Source organism: Ovis canadensis, chromosome 3 (genome assembly GCF_042477335.2).
Source record: "Ovis canadensis isolate MfBH-ARS-UI-01 breed Bighorn chromosome 3, ARS-UI_OviCan_v2, whole genome shotgun sequence".
Lineage (NCBI taxonomy): Eukaryota > Metazoa > Chordata > Mammalia > Artiodactyla > Bovidae > Ovis > Ovis canadensis.
The window spans coordinates 146458564-146478954 of NC_091247.1; the positions used below are offsets into that span (position 1 = coordinate 146458564).

Below are 20391 nucleotides of genomic sequence, written 5' to 3' on the forward strand. Positions count from 1 at the left end.
TTTTCTGTTTTCATTATTGACATATGTCTAGTGCATAGAATAGTGTCTGAGAGATGATAAACGATCAGTCATTATTCACTGAACCACTAAAGGGCAATATTCTGTATTGGTTAAAAGTTTGATCTCTGGTGGCAAAAGACCTGGATCAAATTCCAGCTCCACCACTTTGTAGTTGTGTGACCTTGTGCAAGTTACTTAACTTCTCTAAACCTTAGTTCCCTCATCTATAATGAGGTTGGTGTCAATCTTTAAGGTTTTGAGGATTAGAATAATGCAGGTTAAGCAAAATGCCTGGAAAAGAGTAAAGTTCAATAAATGTTAGCTATTATTATGATGATAATTAACATGCCATGCCTGACCCCCAAAGTGCCTCCAACATTCCCAGTATCCAGTTCTTCAGAAATAGTGGTTATTTGCAAAATCCTTGGATCTTCACATGATAGTATGAATAGTATAAATCAGTAACACTCTGTTATCCACTCTTTCCTTACACAGGATTCTATTCTATTTTAGCTTATAAAATGAGATAGAGACACATTAGCGTCTATTTAATCTCAAAAAAAAAATTAAGTGCTACATAAAACTGCACAAAATGCCACATTAATCACAATGCTAATTTATATTCTACAGCTAGAACTGACTCCTGGTGCTTGTTTCATAAAACCACACAAGAAAAGGTTATGCTTAAGGCGACATCAATGGCATACTAAACTACTAATTCCATTTAGAATTTTTCAATTCATTCAGAATTCCCCAAATTCGATTTCTCATTTGCTAAGAGGCCCACTGTACCTATCTGAGTTCCTAAGAACCTCCCCAAGGCAGGGGATCTGATTCAGTCCCAACTATAATGCATCAATATTGAATTAGTAGCTTTAAGATTACTTTAGCATTACTTTAAGATTACTTTTAGCAATGATAAAGGTTTTCCCCCTCATCTATAAGAATAGGAAAATGTCTATTTTGTAAAGTTGTAAAAATCCAGTAAGATGAATATTTGCAAAAATGAACTCTACTATAAACTGTACTACGGCACACATCTTATTGTAAAAAGATACATTAAAAGATTTTAAATAAAAAGCCACAATCCCACAACTACCCCAACCATTTTCATATTCCCTTCAGGAGCTTGTCTTCATACACTTTTTTATAAAGATGAAATCATGTGTACTTCAGAGAAAACAATACAGCACCCTTTTTAGAGCCAGATGGCCCAGGTTCAAATACTAGCTCCTAAAATTACTGTGTGACCTTGGACAAGATTCTTAAACTCTTTTGTCCTATTTTCCCTTCTATAACATCAGTATAATAGTAACAGTACCTATGTGATTGGGAGGTATGAAGAAGAAATGAATCACTGTAAATCATTTAGTATAGGGCTGGGCACAAGCCAAATTCAATAAACAGGTAAGAAAAAACAAATTCCTGCTTTTTAAAAACTTAAGATGATGTCATGAAACCAAAAGTACATTATTATCTAAAGTACCACAGAAAGATTCTTCAAAAGGATCTCTAGGATACTTTACCTTGACTAATTTTAAAATAAATCTCCCTATACATTCCTTTGTTTAGATATTTTACAATGTATAATAAAATTCATCTATTGCTTCATACTTCCAGTAGAGGTCTCCATCTAAAAAATAATGTATCCGACTGAAAACTTTAAATTAGTATTTCTGGTTATTAAAAAAAAAAAAAAAAGTGGCCAGCTTTACCAAATATGTTAATTTAAGTTTTTCCAAGAAAGACATTTAAAATAGGGAACACTTAGAGAAAAAGCAACTTTTTCCAGTGATTGTTATTCTGTTGTGGGCTTTCCAGTAATACTCACCTCTCTTACAAACATAATCCTCTGAACAGGAAAGAGAAAGAGATAAGACTGCAGGATACAAATGATAAATCACGTGCATATTTATCACCACCCCCAGACAACAATTTAATACCTATGCCTCACAGACAGTATAAGTCAGTAAAATCATCTTAAAGTAAAGGTCATGTTTTGTAGTAAAAAAGAAAGCTCCACAACCTTCTGCATGTATTCCTTTTAAACCACAACAGAGTAATAAAGGCAGCTCTGAATTGGCCTCTACATTCCCCCTCCCATCATTCAGGAATAGTGATGTAAAACCAGTCAATTATCCTCATTCAGGCCCATCAGGAAAAATATCCTTGTTTCTACTCTACCAAAAAGCCTGGGGCTAGACCACCTTCTTAAAATCCCTTAATTCAAAATAATGTTATGAATTGATAGATTCAGGAGTCATAGCCAATGGTTGTTAAGTACATAGTTCTTACTCCTATTTTTAGGAATCTAAGCTTTTAGGCTCCTCAAGCAAATCTGCATATAATATTTAATGCCTATCTCAACTTAGCTCCTTTAAGGTATAAAACTTAAATGTACAAGGTACATATCTATAAATTTGATATGATCAAAAACTGACCAAGAAATTACCAACCAATTTGCTTGGAGCTAATAAACAGTTCTGTTTGTGTGCACGCGCACACACACACACATACTTATTTAAACTAACCCCCATAGTTTATAAACAGGGGGATAAAGGAGGAATGCTCCAAGCAACTCTCAGAACTAGCAGGACTTTAATATCCAAATTGTATCTAATTCTGAGAAGCAAATATACAATGTAAAATATAACACATTTGATTTAGTGATAATGGATTAAGATTTCAGGTTGTAACTAAAGTGTGAATTTGCTTTTCATCTCCTCACAGTAGATAACCTATAAAGATAACTTTTAAATAAAGACAATTACATCTTATGTTGAGAATATAAAAATCAAACCACTATCAAATCATAGTTTATCCTAGTCTTAATAACATAAAAATCAACCAATGAATTAAAAATATTAATAAAATTATTGTCTTGTTTTTGTATAAAAAGTGATGCAATGGCCAGCAAAGAATAAAATAGTGAAGAGTTTTTAACGGACAAATAGACAAAGGTAATGCAGATGACACCACCCTTATGGCAGAAAGTGAAGAGGAACTAAAAAGCCTCTTGATGAAAGTGAAAGAGGAGAGTGAAAAAGTTGGATTAAAGCTCAACATTCAGAAAATGAAGATCATGGCATCTGGTCCAATCACTTCACGGAAAATAGATGGGGAAACAGTGGAAACAGTTATCAGACTTTATTTTGGGGGGCTCGAAAATCACTGCAGATGGTGACTGCAGCCATGAAATTATAAGACGCTTACTCCTTAGAAGAAAAGTTATGACCAACCTAGACAGCATATTGAAAAACAGAGACATTACTTTGCCAACAAAGGTCCATTTAGTCAAGGCTATGGTTTTTCCAGTGGTCAAGTATGGATGCGAGAGTTGGACTGTGAAGAAGGCTGAGCGCCAAAGAATCGATGCTTTTGAACTGTGGTGTTGGAGAAGACTCTTGAGAGTCCCTTGGACTGCAAGGAGATCCAACCAGTCCATTCTAAAGGAGATCAGTCCTGGGTGTTCATTGAAAGGAATGATGCTAAAGCTGAAACTCCAGTACTTTGGCCACCTCATGCAAAGAGTTGACTCATTGGAAAAGACCCTGATGCTAGGAGAGACTGGGGGCAGGAGGAAAAGGGGATGACAGAGGATGAGATGGCTGGATGGCATCACCAACTCAATGGACGTGAGTTTGAGTGAACTCCAGGAGTTGTTGATGGACAGGGAGGCCTGGCATGCTGCAATTCATGAGGTTGCAAAGTTTCAGACACGACTGAGCGACTGAACTGAACTGAATTTTCCTCCAAAGTTATCACTTATTATTTTAGCCGATTTTTATTTATTTGTTAAACTGTTGGAATATGAGAAATATTCACATTCAAACATAAGCTACAAAATAAGGTTTAAAATTTTTAAAAATCAGTATTAGTTCCTCTCAGTTATTATCTGTTATTACAGATTTTAAAAAATCAAACACTAGTGGATAAACATATGAAGGATATCATTAAATCTGACTTTCAAGTCTAACAGTATTGTTCCTTCAATAAACAAGCATAGAAATACTATTAATATGTTAATAGAACATATAGACTTAAGACTGCATCAAGGGGACTTTCCTGGTGGTCCAGTGGTTGGAGATCTCACATGCCTTGTGGCCAAAAGAAAGAAGACTGCATCAAGAACACAGAGCAAGCAGTATCTTATTCAACAGGAAAATAATAGAAACATAAAACCAAGGTCAGTATCAACACAAGGAAAAGACACCCTCATCTCCCCAACTATTTAAAGGTGGCCAATCAATATAGACAAAAGAAAATTATTAAATGCACAAAATTTAGGAAAAAAAAGTAAAGCTACCCCTTCTTGCAGATGACATATTAGTATGTCTAAAAACTTTCTTAATCAATGCTAACTAATACAAATGACAAAAAAATTGAGTAAAGCACCAGATTACAATAAAAAAACACAATAACTTTCATATAAATAAAGAGTAACTACTGAGAAGATACAATGGAAAACTACACTTACAATAGGAAGAAAAATGATAATATACTCAAGAATAAATTTAAGAAATGTCAAAAACCTATAAAAGGACAACTATTTTATAAATTCCTGAATGACACAAAAGGATTTGAATAGAAGACTTCTGTTTTTCCAGGATAGGTAAACGCAATATCATCATTTCCATTCTCCTAAGGTAACTGTTTTTAATTTAATATGATCCCCAATTTTTAAAAAAAAAAAGCTTTTTTCTGAAACTAGAACAAATTAACACTAAAAGTGGAAGTGAAAGTCCCTCAGTCATGTCTTCACTCTTAGCAACCCCATGGACTATAGAGGCCACGGAATTCTCCAGGCCAGAATCGTGGAGTGGGTAGCCTTTCCATTCTCCAGGAGATCTTCCCAACCCAGGGATCAAACCCAGGTCTCTCGTATCGCAGATGGATTCTTTACCAGCTCAGCCACAAGGGAAGCCCAAGAATACTGGAGTGGGTAGCCTATCCCTTCTCCAGCAGATCTTCCCAACCCAGGAATCCAACTGGGGTCTCCTATATTGCAGGTGGATTCTTTACCAACTGAGCTATCAGGGAAGTCAACACTAAAGTTCATATTAAAACAACAATCACCACAAAATTCCTGTTAAAACAAAAAAAGAACTGTGAGATGAGAATGGCACTACCAAATATTAAAACATGCTATATAAAGTCACAATAATTACAATATAGTGAGATACTATTTCTTAAATCCCCAGATCAGGAAAACTTCAAAAGCTTGACAAACATATGGCAAAGCTATGGGAAGCAAGCATTCTCATACTGCTGATGGGAATGCAAAATAATTCTCTCTTACCTGGAGAGAATCTGCTGGGAATTTGGCAGTACTTAATACAATACATATGCATTGAAGAAAAGTTATGACCAACCTAGATAGCATATTGAAAAGCAGAGACATTACTTTGCCAATAAAGGTCCATCTAGTCAAAGCTATGGTTTTTCCTGTGGTCATGTATGGATGTGAGAGTTGGACTGTGAAGAAGGCAAAGTGCCAAAGAATTGATGCTTTTGAACTGTGGTGTTGGAGAAGACTCTTGAGAGTCCCTTGGACTGCAAGGAGATCCAACCAGTCCATTCTGAAGGAGATCAGCCCTGGGATTTCTTTGGAAGGAATGATGCTAAAGCTGAAACTCCAATACTTTGGCCACCTCATGAGAAGAGTTGACTCATTGGAAAAGACTTTGATGCTGGGAGGGATTGGGGGCAGGAGAAGAAGGGGACGACCGAGGATGAGATGGCTGAATGGCATCACCAACTCAATGGACGTGAGTCTGAGTGAACTCCGGGAGTTGGTGATGGACAGGGAGGCCTAGCGTGCTGCGATTCATGGGGTTGCAAAGTCGGACACGACTGAGCAACTGAACTGAACTGACTGATGCATTTACTATTTGATTATGACATCAATCCCCACTTTTGCAATTTACTCTGTAGATACATCTCCAAAAATTTGAAAATAGCTTTGTATTGGCTACTAGATTTGCAGATTATTCATATGGCATTATTTGCTATTGTAAAATACTGGGAACAACCTAAGTGTCATTATATAGGAGACTAGACATATAAAGTAAGATATATTCACACAGCAGAATACTATGCAGCTGTAAAAGGGGAGATTTTATGAATTTACTAATAGTCAAGGTACACTAAATAAAAAAAAGCAAAATAAAAAGTAGTGTGCATTCTTCATTCTAAAATGGGGAACCAAAAAAACATGTATGTATCTCCTTACTTTTATAAAACAAAACAAAACAAAACAAACCAGGAAGGATAACCAGAAACTGTGTGCTTGGTTACCAACAGAGCATGGGCAGGAATGGGGCAGAAGTGGTAGGGAAGAAAGTAGGGTAGAGGGTAACCTCCAAGTGTATCTTAGTTCAATTTTGATTTTACAATCTTATTAAGGGTTTTACATATTCATAAATAAAATTAAAGGAACAAATAATGGGGAAAACAGAAAGCTGAATACAAAAGGAAAAAATATGAACATTAATGTTCTAACTGAAAACAATACCCAGAAAAAAAGAATTCAAACACTGTGAATTTTTTAACACAGTTATTAACTGATATAAGTCAGTCTGAATATAAAAAGAAATGCAAACAAATCTGCAACTCTACTTCACAGGTTTGTTGTTTGTAGTTGTATGGGTATAACGATTCTGAAACTATTCTCTTTGTGTTACAGAACAAGACAAATACACTGGTGTTGGAAACTTGTGTTCTAAAGACAGTTGAAGGAAGGTACATGGAGTGGAAGAAGGCACGAGAAAACTTGTGCAGACTTAATTAGAGCTATCAGTATCACCTTATGATTTGCACAACACGTATATTTACATTTAAAATAAGTAAACTTTCTAACTTTGTCCTCTGAAAGGGCCTAGAAGAAAAAATAACCCAATAACACTGAGCACACCTACCACCCAGTTCTTGGATTCTATATACCATTCCACACCAAAAGGAACCAGGACTTCTGGAAGAAATAGCTGATGCCAGAGCAAGAAAAGCAAAACAGAGTTGACTCTAAAAGATCTTATTTTGTCAGAATGCAAGAAAGAGCTAAGAAATAATAATAACTTGTTAAAAAATACAAAGGAGGCAGCTTGAATGGGCTCCTCTTGGCCAAACTTCAGCAGCAAAATATAAGACTTTAACCCATTGTATAATATAAATTCTTAATAAACAATAAACAATATTTTCCTTATCATAGATTGCCAACTAATGTAGATGAAACGATAAAATTAGACAATAAATATCATATAGACACCATAACTGATTCAGACAAGATTCATCAACGGATATTTGAACTACTGGGAAAAGTGTGATGGTGAGCAAGATATTTACAGTCTCAAAGTACATCTCCAAGGGTTACTGGCTGATTACAAAAGAGAAAATGGAAACTTTACAGTGGAGAAACCAAGAGGACACCACCTTAACCAAAGCTATTATTAGCAATAATAGGACAAAGTAACATCACATGCTTCCTGCCAAAAATGCTTAAGCTAAATCTAATCCTGAAAAATACCTCAGAAAAATCCAAATTTTATAGTACAGTTGGCTTTTACTCTTCAAAAATGGTAATATCACACAGAAGACTGGAGAACTCAAGATGTGACAACTAAATGTGATACAAGATTACAGTTCAGGGATGGGTTGGTATGACTGCTATAAAAGACATCTTTGGGGCAACTGGTAAAATTTGAATAAGATTTGTATGTAATACGAATAATACAACTATATTCATGTGGCTTTCTGAAACTGATCATTACACTATTATTACAATAATCAAATACAGAAAACTTAACATGAATATAGTCATATTATCAGTATCCCTGATGGCTCAAGTGGTAAAGTACCCGCCTGCAATGCAGGAGACACAGGTTGATGCCTGGGTCAAGAAGATCCCCTGGAGAAGGAAATGGCAACCCACTACAGTATTCTTGCCTAGAGAATCCCACAGAAAGAGGAGCTGGCAGCCTACCACAGTCCATAGGATCACAAAGAGTTGGACACAACTGAGTAACTAAACATGCAGGCGTGCATGCTATTAGTATATAAGATAACGTCTTTGTTCTTAAGTAATATACACTTATATTTAGGAGGAAAGGGCAGTGTAACTGTAATGACAGCAAATGATCAAATGACAGCAACAAAAACAATCATATGTGTACATACATATACAACATCACATATAAAAAGGAAACAACAAAGCAAATGCGGCAAAATAACTGGTCAATATAAAGTGTAAAAAAGAACGTACATACAGACAGCAAAAAAAATTAACAATTTTGAAAAAAGAAAACTTGGGAAGAAAAGAAAATGATAGGTTTAATATTTCTCTCTCAATCAGATTCTTATTACTATATTAATACACTGCAGTGTAGAGCTACCAGGAAAAACTACTCAAAAATTCAGAAGTTTGACTTTTTAATGGTGTGAACTAAAAAGATTATACCAAACCACTTAAACACTCTTGACCTATTACTTGTGAGTACACTTGGAGGTACAGCCTGCTAAGGTACTAAATATTGTTTATGAAATACTTAGTGGTCTGATCTGAGCTCAAGTACTTTGAAAACTCACTTGATCCATGAACCATTATGAAAAGTGTGATCAACTTGGGCATTATTACTAACACATTTAAATTCAGCCCCATTTCTAAAGTACTACAGGTTAGGGACCAAACTACAGCCTCGTTTTTCTCCTATTTTAATAGAATAATATTCCCACTGACCTCATATTAACATAAAATACTTAAATTAACAGTTTATTTAAGATAAGCAATTGGCTAGGAGAGGGACAAAAACAAATCTCACCTGAAAACACCTCCCCATGAAAGATGTGTAAAACTATATAACCATCATCTCTGTGCAGAGCCCCGACCACTGAACACTGCAAGTAAGAATTTACCAAGTACAGCAGTGAAGAACTCAGAAAGAAAGACCAGAAGTAAAGATGACTTGCCACATATCACAACAAGGTATATATTCAAACAGAAGATTCTTACACAACTTTTTTCAAATCCTACTTCATAAAAAGCAACGTATTGGTTTGGTCCCTTTATATGGTAATGAAAAAAGTCATTTATTAAAAGAAACAAAAGGTAAACATTCCTAGGTCATGGAATATACTCAAAGATATTTAACAACTGTGGCTAATGTAGGGTTGTGTCCAAGACAATGCTTTGTAAAATGTTAAAGTAAGTCTACAGCCAGGGAAGGGAATGGAAACGTAAGGGGGAGAAAGTGCAGTTTGAAAATACATAAAATAAACCTTACTGAGTGGCAGTTATGGTTGACGCTTAGAATTGAAAGCTGGATATAACCTACAGCCATTTCTTTTTTAAATAGCCCATATGCTCCAGAAGAAAAGAGTTTGAGTGGTGTAAAGAATTTCTTTTCTAAGTGTTATTTTTTTATGAGATTAAATAACAGCAATTACTTCTGAAATCTGAAATGATAAAACTAAAATTTTACATATGAAAATGGTTTGAAAAATGAAGATTAAGTGCATGAAACAAAATAAGCTATTACTAGTATTGTTATTTTTAAAGGAATTTATACAATATAAGTTAACTCCTCTAAGCAGTATTGGCATAGACCAACAAAATACTCACAAAGAGGAAAAAGCATTCACTAAATTCAATAAAATAAATGGCATTCCATTTGGGGGAAATATTACAAAAGTCCTACTTTTTAAAAACATTAGATATTAAGAAAATTTTATTTTTAATTAATTTTTTAAAATCCAAATTAGTACACAAATACATTTAGGATAAGTTCAAATTGGTAGTTCATTTATCTTTTTTTCATCCCTCAACTGAAGTGGAGCCCTTGGGTTACCCTCTCTAGAATCCAGAAACAAAACAGGCTGCATCCAAGCTCTGCTTAGAGATGACAGGTGCAGCTTGAGCAGGTGCCCCTAGACCAGGTGTCACCTACAGGTTTTGTTCTGGATGCAGCCCTGGCCAACATGTGGACGCCAAGTTAAACCAGTTATATCAGCAACTAAATCGGTTTAATTACAATACTTAGATCAGCTGCTCTCAAACTTCAGCGTGCTTAAAGAATCACCTGGGGCATACTTTTAAAAAAATATAAGGTTTTATTTAGATCATTAATACTTAAAAACCCTGATCAATCTTAACACCACTAAAACAGGACAACTAAACATTATATGCCACATAATGTGATGAAAGCACAGCACTACCTGTTAAAGAATGGAGAAAGAAACAGCAACCCACTCCAGTATTCTTGCCTGGAGAATTCCATGGACAGAGGAGCCTGGAGGGCTACAGTCTATGGGGTCCCAAGAGTCAGACACGACTGAGGGACTAAACACACACATACCTATTAAAGAATGCCTAAAATACTAAACTTGAATTTTTTGAACATTTAGACCTAATGTTAATAGTTTTTAGGAAATGGATTCAGGGGATAGAGGAACAGGTTAATTGACACTAGAAGGAAGTAGTGAACCAAATCCAGAATTTAGGGCATTCTAAGAAAGATCTCCTGGAGAAGGAAATGGCAATCCACTCTGATATTCTTGCCTGGGAAATCCCATGGACAGAGGATTAGCCCTGGTGGGCTACTTCCGTGGGGTTGCATAGAGCTGGACACGACTTAGGAATTAAACAATAAAGGACAACTGACCCCATTACTTTAATAAACCAATGGCATGACAAGAAAAGGGAACCGTCAAGAGACTAATGAGATAAAAGAACCAAAACAAGAGATTTAGCCCCACCATAAAATTCTCTTGCAGGAAGATGGGGTAGACCTGCAAACACTGACTTAGATATTAATTGAAGTATGAATCTAGCATTTGCGGGCAATAATTTATAATGCAACATCTACTCCTAGATATCACCAAGAGATTTCAGTTCCAGCAATAGATTTTTGCATTATACATAGTCATAAGGAGCACATATAATGAAGAATTGAATTAACTTTGAATTCAGAGCATAATGAATACTCAAAAAGTAGCCAAGCACAAGTGATATTTTTTAATGTCTGAAACCAAAAAATATATGTTAAGACTCCATTTCAATAACAAAGTTTTTCGAAAACACACTAATAAAATTCACAAAATCAGAAAGTTACTGAGAGTGACAATTTGCTCTGAACCATCTGTTTATTTCAGGTCCCCAAAAGTTTAATTTGCTAAGAGAATCCATTAATAAACTTTAGGATAGGTAATCAATATGAGCATCGGTCAACATATATACATTTTTGTGTACTTCTGACTAAAAAGAATCAACCTGCCTACTTACTGGGCTCTACTATGGATAACTGAACTAGCCATGTTATTTACATTTATTTTAAATTCTAAAGCCAATACTTTTGCTTTCCATAAAAATTACAATTACAATTTCAAACCATAAAATATTTGATGACAATCTTTAATTCTAACATCTCTATTTTTATCTCCAGGAAGTTTGGTCCTTAAACCAAAAGCTACTTCTAAACAGCTTTCCCTGAAATCAAAATTCATAATTATGACCTCTGTTTTTAAAATGGTAAAACTGAAGCATATACCGACTTTAGCATGACTATTACATTTCAATAAAAATAATTACTATACCACAAAACACAATGATTCAGCTACCTTTCTCTCCTTGGCAGTGAACACAAGATACTTTTAATGTCCCCTATTTGAACAACTATGTAAGTGTTAACAATATAATTTTGCACAGCCATTGATAAACAACTTAACAGCTCCATAAAAATCATTTAAATCTGTATTTATATAAGTCTATATAAATACACACAATTACTTCTCATTTCTCATTTTCCACACTTAAAATTTTTCTTCCTTAACTCTCATTTATTCTAGCTCAGGTTCCCAAACTGTGCTCCACAGAACTTAGCAGGTGTTCCTCAAACATTCCCTTGTGATGAGTGGTGATGTTTGGGAACCACCATTTACTGCAGGTGGCGGGAGGGAGTTAATAGTGTTTCTCCAAATTGTCTTAAGATCCACAAGGCACAGTAACCAAATAAAGCCTCTATGAAGTCCCTCAGTAAAGTAACACAAATTTAGCATTGTTGTAATGCTCATATTCATTTCACTTTTCAAGGACATTTCAGGGGAACAATTGTTTCATATAGCACAAATTAGGAATCTCCACTCTAACGAAATACCCAAGAGTGTGGTGAGGATGGTGGTGGCAGATCAAAGAAATAGAGAGAACCCCCCCACCACAACTCCATATGTCCCAATTCAAACAAACTTTATATTTACTAGTCAACTTTAGTGGGACTATACCACTCAAGAAAATGCCCAATAAGCAGCCTCCGCACAAATAATAAAAACGCTAAATACTTTACCTAAAAACATATATTGAGTGCTTAACTCACTGACCAGTGCATTTAAATTTCAGTGAATTAAAATGTTTTTCCTTCCTTTTCCAACTTCCAATATAATTCCATTTCAGGTTATAAAATATTCTCAGAAGTGATGTACTTCTCTATCAAAGTTACAGTGGATTTCACACACAACCAAACTGAAAACACTGAATCCATAACAGAGATGAGGTAGGATTATAAAAGTGATTCTGTTTAGAAACAGACATTTTTACTTAACGGCTAAGGCAGAAAATTTTAATGCAAAAAAACATATAAACATTTCTGAGAGTTACAGTCCTTAGTTTGCATCCTCACTGAAACTATCCACCCTGGAAAGAGTTAGATTTATTCCTACTTGAGGGCAAATATAAGTTGTTCAGAACATGGTTTCTAAGACACAACACCAGCTTAGCTGAGGTCTGATAAGTCTTTCAACTTTTTCTACTTTCTACTTCTCCTTTTAACAAGTTTACACACCCTCTAAAATGTAACAGAATATCAGATGATATCGAAATAAGATTTGTTCAAAATGAAGGATACAGTTTATAAAAATTAATTTTAAAATGCATATGTAAATAATTTTAGATACAGTTTTTCTTCCAGTCTCCATATTACTTTCATTCCTTACATAAGGAGAGCAAATCACCATTTATCAATTCTATTGATACACAAACTCAATTTATCAATTCACTCAATTAAAATTTTGAAGCATTCTATCATTTAACATCAAGTGATTCATAAAAGGCTTTCTCTTAAAAAAAAAAAGTGATCTACATGGTAGATACAAACTACTCAACACACAAGTGTATTCATTCTATTTACCTGATAAATGCAGACTTTCATTGCTATAATTTAAGGGAGGGCTTCATCCACCAAGCGGGAAAAAGAAGAATAAATTCACAGTAAAACTGAAAACTCTACAGTTAAGTTTCTGACTATTCCAAAGGTAGGTACATGTAAAACAGTTCCAAGAAAACCAGCAATAGACAGTTTTGTACAACAAAATTTTTTAAGTCCAAGATATCCTACCTCTTTTTCAAAAAGTGAAGCGTTATAATAGAAACATCAAGTTAACCTTGACTATAGCTGTACTGTTGGCATAAGTAAGCTAAAACAAAACTGTTCAACTAAAATATCTGAAATATTTACCTAAGTCTTCACATCAAGGCTTTATATTCTAAACAAAAAGAGCTGTAAAATGTCCCCCAATATTAGCACCAAAACAGAACAAAAATATAAAATTAACTGAATAAATAAAGAACACATTGAGAGTATAAATACACTCAGGCATAAATTTAACCATAAGTACTTTCCAATTATATTTTAATTTCTTAAAATCATTTGTGACTAGAAAAGGGAATTCATAATTGACTGATTAAATATTACTGAGCACATGTCAAGAATACAACTATTTTGTTGAATTAACAAATGCCTCTAAAGCCATTTAGACTTTTCTGTACTTTAACTTCTTCATCTATAAAATGTAGGAAGTTATATCTTATCTTTTTAAACTTATAAAGATAGTCCAATAATAAATATCTGTGGAGTATACTGAGATGTACATACCAAGAAAGGACCTAAGTGAAAACAAAATATACAGACACCATAGATGAGCAATAGCCAGACTTTTAAAAGCCAATGTTAAAACATTCAATTGCATTTTTAATTTTAGACTGCAAGAAATTTTTGTAAACAATCTACAACTGAAAATGTCAGATACAATCAAGCTAACTTTAGGCAGACAATTAAACTCAAGTCTCTATATTTAATGTCTATGCATCAAAATGAAAACAAAAATGCTAGTGTATATACATACATATTTATACATATATATACACACACGCACATATCTAGGTGCACACACATCAGCGCATTAGCTTGCTCTTCTTTATTTAAATGTAGTATCATAAAACTACATCATAAAATACCAGGCTAACAACTACCCATCTAATTAATAATGAAACTACAGAAGAATGTCAGCAAATATTAAACTTGCAGAGTAAATGAGAACACATGGAATGACAATCTTACAGAAGTCAAATGAAACAGTCATTCATATTTTTTTTAAAAATTGGTCCACCTGTGATTTATAAAACACACTGCATTATCTACTCATCGGAAACCACGATATTCAATATATCAAAGAGGGAACTTGCAAAGTCACTTGATTACTGTTTCTTACTATGCAAAGGCACTCTTATGGTTAAGTAACTGAATTACTGTGAAAGCTTGGCATCCTGTCTGCCAGTTAAGATTTTTCAGAGGAAGGTGTAAAACCCAGCATAATACATGTCCTCTAACTGAGCAATATTACACCACTATGGAAAAAAAATCTTCCAAGGTTGGGAGTACCCAGTTTGTGACCAGCATATTTCTTTTGTATTTCTTTACAAGCCATGCAAATCTTCACATGGTTTTATTTTCCAAAACAAATGCTTCAACTTTTTTCCTAGTAGCCTAGCTACAACCCTACAAAAACAAACCTGCAGAGTGACATATGGAGGAAAAACAAGTTTAGCTAAAGACATAGTTCAAAACGTAGCTTCTAATAAGAGCATAAAACTCAAATTGATCTGAGAATAGTGTAAAGAGTTCCAAACAATCTGGAAACTACATAGTTAAAAATGGTATCTATAAGTATAATTAATGGATGATATGATCCAAAGATAGAAATCACAACTGGAAAAACAGTATTTATGTAGCTTGTAATAAACTGGGAGTTCTTCAGAAAAACACACTTCCCATGAAACATATATATATCATACAGCACCTTCTGGATACTGAAATCAATAAATCATCCAATAAGTACTAGATATAACTTTAAAACATGTATTTTAAAAGGTCTACAACTCAAATGATTCAATGATTCAAACTTATTATCAGAAAATCAAGACATGTATTAACAGTACTCCTCAGTATTGTAACTGAAAAAATAAGTATCACCACAAGTGAAAAATTCTACTTCTCACCACACTACAAAATCAACAGTTTTGGAGGTTAATTTAGTTTTACTTTGCTTTTCGTGTCAATCCTTTATTTTAAAAAGCACTCTGACACATGCCATCACACACTCACAAGAGATAACTAACCATATTTAATATTTTCTAGACATCTGTGCAACTCAGTAACTACTCACAAAGTTCTGTGAACTCTTCAGCTTCAAGCATGAAGTCAATCTAAGATAGCCAATAGAAAGCACACCTGTGCAATTATTGCATTTCCTATTCCAGAATGCTGAACATAACACAGTATATCTACATTTGGATACTGCATTTGGAACAATGATAAATGCCAAACTCAAATTATACAGTAGCCACACTACCTAAAAAAGGCCATCTTATAACATCATTATTAAGAAAAAAAAAATATGAAGAGCATTATTTTAGTGTTAAGTAACAAACACCAACTAAGGAACCTTTGGTTAACTAAGTGTGAAAAATAAATGATGACCTCATAATAATTACAATATGAAAGTATTCCTAGGAGAAAAACTCAGAAAAAGTAATGCTGAATCACAAAATATATTATCTAAACTATAGCGCATGCCAACTAAATAAGAAATGTACTCTGTCAAATAGTCAAAAAAGGGGGAGAATGAAAGAAAATCCCAATTATAGTATTCCATTTTGTAGCATCCCTAATTTTCCTAAATAGATAATAATCCTTTTAAATGTTTTTCAGTCAGTCAAAAATTTCTAAAAACATAAGAATTTCTTTAAAAAAAAAAAAACAATCCTGGACACTTAAGGCACCAACACACTATGCTATGCATAAATATTCTGAAAAACTACTCAGTAACACGGTTCCACATAGAGGTTTCATTTTTTAACAATATCTTCAAGTCAGAATTTAAAAAGGCAAAGGAGTTTCCAAAACAAAGAAAAAATTTCCCAAGGGATACAAAGTTTCATTAACTATCTTGATTCTTTTACTCAGCATCACCTTTCTGCCCCTCTGTGGATATCAAACAATCAATAACAATGTCACAAAAGAATGTTTATCAAGATGGGGGATGGGGTGTCACCTGTAATGATTCTGTATGAAAAATGTAAACAATCCTAAAATAGGTGAGGAAAACTTTCACCTTCTTAGAACCTCCCTTGTGGATATTTAATGTTTCTCAAACTGAAATTAGCAGAAGTTTAGAAACTGATGTGCAAGGTTTGTTTCTTGCTTGGGGCTTTTCTTCTTTTTGCTAAAGCAAATCTCCCCATAAATCCCTTATTTCCCAACACTGTTGTTAGAGTCACTACTACTCACCGCAAGTAATACTGTTTTAAAGCAAAGGCAGCGTTAGAACAACTTCTGGGAAAGTTGAACTCTTCCACAATTTCTCCCCACTGATTCTTCTCAGAAACCTGTTAAAAACACAGCCACACTTGTCTGAAAGTGCACAATCCAAGAAAACTCAAACCTAACTCTGAATAAATACCCATTCTACAGAGATCTGCAGATCCCTCAGGAATCGGTGGGTGATTCGGCTCGATCCGTAAGAGTAGCTAAGCAAGGGCTGCTTGAATCACTGTGTTTTCACCCGAGAGCCCTGTATTTAATAGCACTTGTTTTGTTTTGGGGGGCGGAAGGGGGGATGTTGGTGGGTTTGTTTTGTTTTTGAAGCCCGGACAATAACCAATCGCAAGTCCCTCTGTCGCCCCCTTTTAAATCTCAACGCGGTCCGTTTACACTAAAAAAAAAAAAAGTTCAAAAGGATCAATACTGTTCCGGACAGCGACGTCCGCAGGTTCTGGGGGGGCCCGGGCCGGGGCCGATTCCGATCCCTCTCCCAGATCTATCCATCTCCATAGGCCCTTCTTTGAGGCCTACAGCTTCTGCCTAGCCTTGAAGCCTAAGATGGCTATTTGGAGACAGGTCCTGGTTTCTTTTGTTAGCTGTATAAACCGAGGGCGACGGGGCCGAGGCTGTGCCCCCGGCTGCCGGGATCATTTCGCAGCCGATTATCGATGTTAAACCTGCCCGCGCTAATTTTGAGTTGCACGAAAACTGCTCTCAGAGTCTGTGTGTCTCTGTGTCTCCGCCTGTGCTAGAGCGGCAGCGGCGGCAGAGCTGACTCGCGAGCGAGCGGGCGGGCGGGCGCGGGGCGGGCGCGGGGCTCGGGCGGGCGCCCCGCACGCCCGCACTCCCCGCCGCGGCGCTCAGACCCCGCCGGGCCGGCCGGGCACCGGGCAGGGCGCGAGCCGGCGCCGGGCCGCCCGCCCGCCGAGCCCCGCGCCCGCCGCGCGCACGCGAGCCACCAGGCCAAAAACAGCCCCGCCGCCGTCCGCCTCCGTGCCACCGGCTGGGAGCGAAAAGAACGCCTCTGGCCCCCGCAGGCCACCCCCCCGGCCCCGAGCGCCCACTCCGGGGTCAAAGGAGACTTTTTGGAGGAGGCCAGCGAGAGGGAAATACAAATTAAAACTTCCACTCACCTTCGCGAATCCGCCTAAAGTAGTGACTCTGGTGTAGAGACCGTGAAGATCCAGCTCCTTCCCACCCACCGCAGGGATTTTTTTAAAAGGCGACCTGCGGGAGAGAGAAAGCCCCGCACTTGTCAGCCGGGACCCCGCGGCGGCCCGAGCGGGAGAGCCCCGTTCGCCCCGGCTCGCCCCGGCGCTGCCCCCCCGGTTCTGCTCTCACCCTCTGCTGTGGTGGAACTGCCGCAGCTCGTCCAGGAAAGCGAGTCCCTTTCTCCGCTCGTCCGGAGGCGCCTTCCCCGTCGAGTTTGCCATTATTTTTTCAAAGGAGGTTTTAAAAAAACCCAGATCGGTGTTTTAAAAGCGCCCCCCGCTCCCAGCGCTTCCTACCAGAGCCCGGAGCCCATTCCTCGGCCGGCGGCGGCGGGGCTCAGTCATGGGCCGGCGGTGGCGGCGGCGGCGGCGGCGGCGGCGGCGGCGGCGGCGCAGGGAGGGAGGGAGGGAGGGGGAGGAGGAGGAGGAGGAGGGGAAGGAGGGAGCAGGAGGCCAGGGGGAGAGGAGGGAAGGAGGGAGGGGAATTTCTAAAAAAGTTTAAAGAAATCGGAGCGAAACTAGAGGGGCAGGCGACTGCCGGATCCGCGCGAAGCCGCGGGGCGAGCGCGGCCCCCACCCCTTCCTTCCCTCCCTCCCGCGGCCCGGCTCTCGCCCGCCTCTCAGCGCCGCCGGCTCAGGCGGCTCGGCCCGGGGACGCGATTCAACATGGTGCTGCTGCCGGGGGCGCGCGAGCGGGCGAGGGGAAAGGCGAGCCGACGGTGAGGGGCCGGGGTGGCCGGAGGCCCGGGAGTTTCGGCGGCCGCGGCGGCGGCGGCGGCGGCGGGGCTGGGGCAGGCGGGGCTGGGGGTGGGGAGGGGGAGGTCTGTGTGGTGGTTTGTGGAAAGCGGGGTGACAGCGTGTATTCCGGCCGCAGCTCCGCGGGGCCCTCGCACACATTCACGCGCGGCCTCGCGGCCGGGGCGTCCCCGGGCAGAAGGCACCGGCGGCAGCCGAGCCGCTGCGCGCCGCCCGCCCGCTTCCCTCCCCGCCAGCCTCCCTCTCTGCCGCCTCCAGCGTCGCCGCCACGGCCGGGCAGCCAGAGCCGCACAGCGACCCCCGAGGGCCGGCCGCGGCACTGCGCCTGACTCCACACCGCCCCGGCAGCTCCTCGCGGGGAACAATAGACTCGGCTCGCCGGGCTTAGGGTTCATCTGCAATGTGCCGCACATTTCACACGCACACAAAGCCGGCGGAAAGGGGGGAGGCGCGGGGAAACGGCCACTACCGGTTGTTCCAGGGTTAGGGGTGGAGGCGATGTTCGCGTCCCCGGCCCGGCAGTTGGAAGGGCCGCCTTGGAGTCCCCGCCCGTCCGACAGAACTGGTGTAGAGCTCGGGAGGGAAAGGAAGCCCAGAGGGGAAGCTCCTCACGCTAGCTTCATTCACTGATAGGAATAAAGTCAACCTGTCACCTTTTTTTTTATAAGGTCTAAAAGAATCGGCTTTTCTGAGCTTTGTGGCGATAGTCAGGGGGGGCCTGGTTAGCACATTTTCCATGACTTACACACAAACTAACTTTAGCAAACTGTAAATTAAATACAATGTGAACTGTCTGTCCTAGTTCTGTGGAAATGGAATCATGCTCTTAATTCATCTTGACTTTTGTTGGTTTCATTTCTCAAACTAGATTATTCTGTGCAGTTATGCAAACAGTAATTAAACTGATTGGGAAGCAATCTTTTGAACTTGGACGATAATAATTAACGTTTATATTTTTATATTAAGGTATGTTATAGTTTGCTTAAAACATATTGAATAAAATCTTATGTTTTTGCTTTTTCTCAAATGTCTTAATACGATCCCGGTTTAAAATATTTTTGAAGCTCAAAATAAGAGGCTGTTCAAATGGGAGACGTAACATCTCAACAAATACTACCACAAGTTTATATCTACAAGGGGTGTTGGGGTCAGCCGTTTGCTGCAAATGTTAATTAAGCTTCAAGAATTGTGAAGCATATTATTATTCCCATTTCCGCGATGGCCACTATAGGCAAAGTCACCGACACCCAAGGTCACATTCTAGTAAAGGGTTGGATGGGTTATTTCAGGTAGTGATTCCAATGAGAACATTTATTTGGTAGTGAAAAGAATTATGTAATATAGTCCAGCCACGCTTCCGGTGCTCACTCTAGGAAACGGATTATTTCTCAAGTAAAGTTTGCCTCTTAAACGGGGTTGGAATAAGGCTATGGCTAGGCAGTTCCTGACACCCAAGGGCCAGTAAGTGTCTCGGAAGCCAGTGAGGGGCGGAGACGAGGCCGGGGGAGTGGAGCAGCGAAGCCCAGGCTGGAGGCGAGGGGGGGCGGGGCAGAAGGGAGACCAGGTCATCCGTCCCTTCCCCCACCAGTCCTCTTAGGGGTGGTGGAGATATGGGCCGCAGAGCTGCGAGTCCCGAGCTGTGCGGATTCCCTAAACGCCGCACTTGCGCACAGCCCCTTACGTAACTGTCAGCGCCGGGGATTCCCTAGAGGGGGTCATTCTATTCAACCATTACACACACCCGGGGCTCCTGCCGCCGCGCCGCCGCCTCACAAAATGGCGGC

General features: G+C 38.7%; 1 protein-coding gene across 1 annotated transcript in view; it reads right to left on the reverse strand.

Annotated features, from left to right (window-relative positions):
* The window catches only part of ARID2 (AT-rich interaction domain 2), a 207613-nt gene extending 188419 nt beyond the window's left edge, over window positions 1-19194 (reverse strand). The window contains exons 1-3 of the mRNA XM_069584502.1: window positions 17982-19194; window positions 17774-17867; window positions 16608-16705 (exon numbers count right to left, since the gene is read on the reverse strand). Of these exons, the coding sequence (XP_069440603.1) occupies window positions 16608-16705; window positions 17774-17867; window positions 17982-18073 (284 nt within the window). The 5' untranslated portion in view covers window positions 18074-19194. The remainder of the gene's footprint in view (window positions 1-16607; window positions 16706-17773; window positions 17868-17981) is intronic.
* Window positions 19195-20391: the final 1197 nt, after the last annotated feature.